Genomic DNA, 6,389 nt, shown 5'->3' on the forward strand with positions numbered 1-6,389 from the left:
CCATTATTCCATACATGAAAGGTACAAAGAAATTTTTGCGCGTTCGGAAATACCTTCCTTATAGCAAACATCAATGCCGCCTCTTGGTCGGTTACCATTACCATTGGAAGAGCATCTTCCCGGAATATTAACTTCACTTGTTCCAATGCCCAAACATAGCTTTCTTTCAACTCATCATGCAAAAAAAAGAAGCAACGGTGAAAGGTCACTTGGTTGACATATGACCAACAACGTTCATCAAGGGAATCTCATACTTATTGGTCTTGTAAGTGCAATCCAATATGGGAACTTGTGGGAAGCATAACTCCAACTTTACGCATTCAGAATGGGCTATAAAAAGGTGCGTCACATGGCCGAATTCATCCAATTTCTTTTGGCAAGCATAGTTCTTCTTTTGTGCCAACCACAATAATTGTTGCATCACCAACCTACCTTGCAAATTCTTTCTTCTCAAAGTACTTCTCGCGTTATATATTTGTTGCAACGTAGTCTTGTTATTCTTATCATCCACCTTCAACTTGCTCAGAATTTTAGAGGGTGGCATACGTGCTCGTGTCATTTTATCTATCTCTTCATATTCATGAGCTTTGAGTCTTCCGGCTCTATAATGTCCATGAAGATCCTTTGGACGTGGGTGGTTATGACGACAATCCATAACTTTATTCATTGTGAAAACTCTTTCATTTATGTTCCAATTGAAGACGATCTTGAAGGAACAATTTATCTTCCTTGTTTTAGTCTTATATTTTTCCCGGTTTTCCCAATATACACCTCACCTTTTTTCTTCTTGCTTACTTTCTTCCCGCCTCTCTCACAAACCAGCTCAACCCACTCTTTTCGGTATTGTCTACCTTTAACTAGGATGCAATTGATTTTCAAAGCATGTTCCTCAGCCCATTCAACAGCTTCTTCTCGAGTTTTCCACGTCTACATATCCACAAGTACAAAAGTTAAGTTTTATTAATGATTTTGAATACAACACACTTGAAAATTAATACAAACATACAATAGATTACCTACCAAGTCAGTTTGGAAGTGATCTTTAGTATCTTCATGAATGACATCAACAGCCGGTGGTTGATCCTCCATAGTTTCCATTTCAGGAACAATCTACAACAATATCACATAGGTTTTGGGTTAGGTTCGACTCATTCGCAATATAATTTCAAAGCCGAGCTTCTGGTTCCGCGCATTCTTGTTAGTCTTCAAAAGCCGAACTACTAAACATACAAGGGTTCCGCTTATTAGGGATAAACTTTATAATCCGAACCACCACACTTGAGTTTTATTAAAATAAGAATAATTTGCTCGGCTGGATCACGTGTGAACCGAACATTACACTGTAACTCAGAAAGTTTTTTGTATATGGTTCGACTTATATTAGCACATCCTATTCAAGCCGAACCGTGGAAATTATTTGGCGCGAAAATAATGGAATGACAGTTCGGCTTATAAATATTTCAAGCGCACAAACCGAACTGTTCTTATTTATCAAGGTTCGGCATACAAATTATCTACTGAACCTAACTTTGTTGCGCCGAACATCATGCAAAAATCAAAACTTTTGGTGAATTCAAACTACAAAACGGACATTAAACAACGTATACAATCATACCTGTGTATTATTAGCATTGGGTTCCTCATCCATGTACTCATCTTCGGGATTTGGCTCAAAAAAATCATCATCTTGACCTTGAGAAAAAAATTGAGTTTGCGATTGAGTTTGGGTAAGAGCTCAAAAAAGTCATCATCTTTATTATCCCAAAATCTCCTCCTCCTCCTCCTCCTCCTCTTTATTATCCTAAATTAAACTCTAATCCTAACTACAATCATTAACAACTAATCAATAAAATTAACACTAATTATGAAAATAGGTTGGATAAGGGATACCCTAGAAACACTATTTCCAACCCTTTTTTTGTCTTGTTCAAGAGGCCCCAAAATTTTCTTGTATGCCCCAAATGATGGTTCCAAATTACCTCTTGGCATGTCATGTTAGTGGGCTTAATCATAATATTGGACCGCACCAATTTAGCTCAGTCTATTGTTATCGCTTGGCAGTCTATGTTCTAGTTGGAACAGAGATACAAATATATTTGGTGATCACGTCTTACTCGATCGTTACCCCATAATGGATGCTTGTCTTAGAGCTGGGCCCCCGCTAGGAAAAAGGTAGCTTTGGCTTCCTTTCTAACACTGGTTCTGCGTTGAGACCTTTTGACGTCCTTGTTTACAACTGGGAAGGTAGCAAAGATACTTGTTTCGACGTCACCGGGGTGCAGTTTCTCATAAACACAACAAGTACTCGGGTAAATGCAGCACCATGGTTTGAAGCTTTAAAGCAAGTATAAGAACAATTTCTTCATTTGTTATCAAAAGAGAGATGATATTGTATAAACTGAAAGGTAAGAAGGCAAGGTGAAGTAAGACATCGGACATATTTCCTGATGAGCAAGTTGGCTCAACCCAGTAACTGTACTGTACTATGGTGAGCAAAATGATCGATACGCCTACAGGTGGACCAATTTGGGTACACAAATGCGGACCAATGCCCTATGGATGCCATGAACCACTTAGACTCATTTGTCCCCATCTGGGAACCATCTAGAATTAGGCATGCACTGATCTTCTCAGACATCAACCATAAAATTTCCCAAGTTTTTCCACCATTTATCATGGCATTTCACACTATATGCTACATCTGGACTTGAAAAACATTCAACATAAACATCATCCTAACAATCCTTAATTACCGACAAAGCCAACAATATACTGATAGCACTTAAGCAGACCGCATCATAGAGTTAATGCAAGTCAGAATGACCATTAAATCCTAATTCACTACTTTTAGATAACCTAGCAAGCTTAGCAATTACAATAGTAGTGTTGTCTTCAGTTCTTCTGGCACGGGTATAAAGACTAAAAAGCAAAAGCAGATAAAAGGATCTTGCGTAGAACACTACAGCCAAACCAGCTAATCTGGTTGGTTGATTTGTTCAAAAATTTAACCACATTGGCTGCATGACTAATAATATTTACTGATAAAGTTCCAGTTCCATGGACCATTCTGTTGCTTCTAAGACTCAAATCCTTTCATATCAATCTTAAACCCTGGTGTAACTGTAGATTGTTTTCCCCCTAATGCCTCCTGCGACTGCTTCAAATTTATAAAAAAAAAATCACTGGTTAGAGTTATCAACAAATGCATTGCAAAAATATAAAACAGTTGCATCATATTTTCTGTTGCAGGTTATTTTGTGTGAGAACCTATAGAGATGAATGCACTTCCTAAGTTCAGCTTTGAGTATTGCATTGCTGAATTAGACTTGATGCAAGATCAAACTTCAAGTTTCTACAAATGCAGATAAGATTATCTTTAACAAGTCTTATGAGGTGCTTCTACTTTTTATGATTCTCGTGACATGAAAAAATGACAAAGTAGCTGCAAAAGCAAAAGAGATAATAATCATTTGTGCACATCGTTCCGCCAACAGTGGTATACATAGGGTTCAAATTACCTAGTTCCATCACAAACTGATTACTCCGCCACATTTCCCCTCTAAATGATGAGAGAAGACATAACTACGAAGAAAGAATAGAGACAGTCCATGAACTTTGAGGTATATGACCAATGTGGTTAGGGTTGCGGACTTGCAGTCATACTGTACAGATGCAAACACACCGAATAATAATATACATCTACTTAGTTTTCAACAATAAGATTTTAAGATGTAATACTGACCGTTAAATTGTTTTACAAATTAGTTGAGTTCATCAGAAACACTAAAATAATCCTGTCCTAACCCTTATAGAAACCATGGATAGCCGTGGGTGAAATCTTGGCAGAAAATTGAAGGTGAACTGGATGGGAGCTTAGGTGCAGCTGCAAAGCAAGTTAGGTTGTGAACTGGTGAAAGAGGAGACGAAAAGGGTGAACGCTGAACGGCGCAGTTAAGGTTTCTGAAGAATTCCACTAATATATAGAACATTCTGACGCTCACTATTACATCTTAAAATATTATGGCAGGAAACTAGGTAGATGTACTAATCAGTGTGTTTGTGTCTGTACTGCATGGCTGTGACCGTAAACTACATTGGTTGTTACATAATGACTGTGAAGCAGCTACACTAGAACAAAAGAAAACCAAACATAATGCATCTTTAACTATGCTCGGAAACAAAGTGATATTATGGAGATAAGTCAGATATGCAAGCAAAACTTCTGTTGCCAAACTACATTAATAGCATGTTTCATTCAAATAATTGAATTGCAAGATAACTGATATGGTATATTTCAATGACCTGAACAGTGGATTTGCCATACAACTTCACTTCCCAAGTAAATCAATTACATTTGTTAGTGCAAATGGATTACCTTACTATGAATTGGGTTCCATTACTAGAACCAAACATGGTACAAAGGTTGAGTGAATTGGAGATGCCAAATATTTCAGTTGGTATCACTGATATCACTGTTTGAGTATTTTAGCAACTAAGATCACCTTATATACATCTCCTCATTTTATCTTATACTACAAGAGCTATCAACTAGTTAGATTACTAAAGGCCAAGCATCCCAACAATCCACCGATACTCAACAACCGTCACATCCACTCTTTTGCCTAACCATCCCAGACAGAATTCTCTATATAAATGTAAACATTATGTGACATATGTACAATAGAAGTGACAGTTATTGCACATAATGAAAAGACATTTATAATCTGCTTGGCATGTACAATAGAAGCACGACTACTGTTTACGGAAAGCTGATTCACTTGGCAACATGTTTAATTCTATAGAATGTGAACAGAACAGATTTAACTTGCAATGTTAATTGGATATTACCTTGTAACCACCAAGACCACTATCACGGCGCCAATCATAAAAATCATTATCCTCTTCCTCTTCTTTTTGTTTCAAATGTTCTGAAATCTCTTCCATAATCTCTGCATCAGCTCCATCATGTCTCCCTGATACTTTCCTAGCCAAAATCACTCTCAGAAGCTTTGAGACCAGTTTCGTATTCCCATTCCTGTACTCTTCCACCATCTTATCAAACTCTGCACAAACACAAACAAAAATAAAAAATCCCAAAATCAGAATTTCCCAATTTTCAAACCCTAAAACCCCAAAATCAAAGGGTTTTAAGATCATTTCTTACCTTCATTATCACAGTATTTGATACCAGGGAATAGTTTTTCCAAATTAGGAGGAATAATTACTTCTTCGTCAGTTTTTCCTTCAGAGGAGCAGAAAGATCTGAAGTTCGGAGTTGAAATTGTGGGGAGGACTGAGAAACTAGGGTTTGGTTTAGGGATTTGAGATTTGAGAAGATGACGAGATGATGATGAGTATAGAGGATTAATGATGCGTTTGATTATAACTCGTGACATTGCTGCTCTGATTCAGGTAAGTTTGATCTCCGATTTGGGTTTCAGAGATCGAAGAAAAAGGAAGAAGAGTTTTGAGTGTAAGCCGCAAAATGGGGCTTGTTTCATTTTTATTTTTGAGATAAAGTCTCACACCTGAGCAGCTTGGACCATGCCGGATTTATCGGGCCTTTTTTTTTCTCTGGCCCGGTCAGGACTTTCCTGGAGATACGGGAGCCAACCACGAGGCCCAAAACAAACTCCTTACTCCCCCTTTATTTGGATCCTTTAAGGGGATTAGCGTCTCGTGTTTCAGTGTTTCGACCAAAAATCTACCAAATTGTCAAAAAAAAAAAAAGAAAAAAAAAAGTATATTTTAAATTTAATTCCACGAAAAATCTTATCTTGCCTTTCGAAACTGATTTCACGGAAGTTCAAGGGACTTTGTGACGGATATCATGCATAAGATTTCACACCATTGATGCCACGAAGTTCAAAATAGATACATTCTCTCGTTCGATCGCGATATAAGAATTACCGCAAGACTGACCTTTCCTTCAGGTAGATGTCTATGCATTGTAAAAGTTTCGATCGCGATTTACGTCAATTATGCTTCATCGGGTAAGCAGCAGACATCATAACAATCTTTTGGATCATTCATCCATCGTCGTGTAATAAGCTACACTGCATTTCCACATATATAATTCGAGAGTAAAGTGTCATACACTGAGTCTACCTACTCTCGCTACAAGCATGATGATACTTTAGGATCATGATGTTTCCTCTGATAAGCTTCTTAGCAACAATGATGTTTCCTTGGGTAAGCATCATCGAAAAATGTTGGTGTTACAGTTATCTTCTTAAGGCTAGAAATTCATCGATTCCTAGCCGTAAACGAGTTCACTCGCCAGGATATTCAAACAACAACCTAGCCGCAAACCCCACTGAAACTGAAGTTAGACAAATCTTAACTTATTTTAACAATAAAAGGCAACACAAAATCACTGGCTTTCGACG

The 6,389-nt window shown here is 37.5% G+C and overlaps 1 protein-coding gene across 3 annotated transcripts; it reads right to left on the reverse strand.

Moving 5' to 3' along the window:
• Positions 1–2,637: 2,637 nt before the first annotated feature.
• Positions 2,638–5,497, reverse strand: LOC113321329. Of its 3 annotated transcripts, none has more exons than XM_026569236.1 (3): positions 5,165–5,497; positions 4,849–5,063; positions 2,638–3,148 (listed from the first exon to the last, which is right to left on the reverse strand). In XM_026569236.1, the coding sequence occupies exons 1-3, from the start codon at positions 5,394–5,396 to the stop codon at positions 3,077–3,079; spliced, it is 519 nt and encodes a 172-aa protein (XP_026425021.1). In that variant the 5' UTR covers positions 5,397–5,497; the 3' UTR covers positions 2,638–3,076. The 3 variants fall into 3 exon arrangements, with proteins under 3 accessions (XP_026425021.1, XP_026425010.1, XP_026425014.1); XM_026569225.1 differs by having other exon boundaries at positions 2,638–3,157; XM_026569229.1 differs by having other exon boundaries at positions 2,638–3,154; positions 5,165–5,496.
• Between the last annotated feature and the right edge of the window lie 892 nt (positions 5,498–6,389).

Source organism: Papaver somniferum, chromosome 1 (genome assembly GCF_003573695.1).
Source record: "Papaver somniferum cultivar HN1 chromosome 1, ASM357369v1, whole genome shotgun sequence".
NCBI lineage: Eukaryota > Viridiplantae > Streptophyta > Magnoliopsida > Ranunculales > Papaveraceae > Papaver > Papaver somniferum.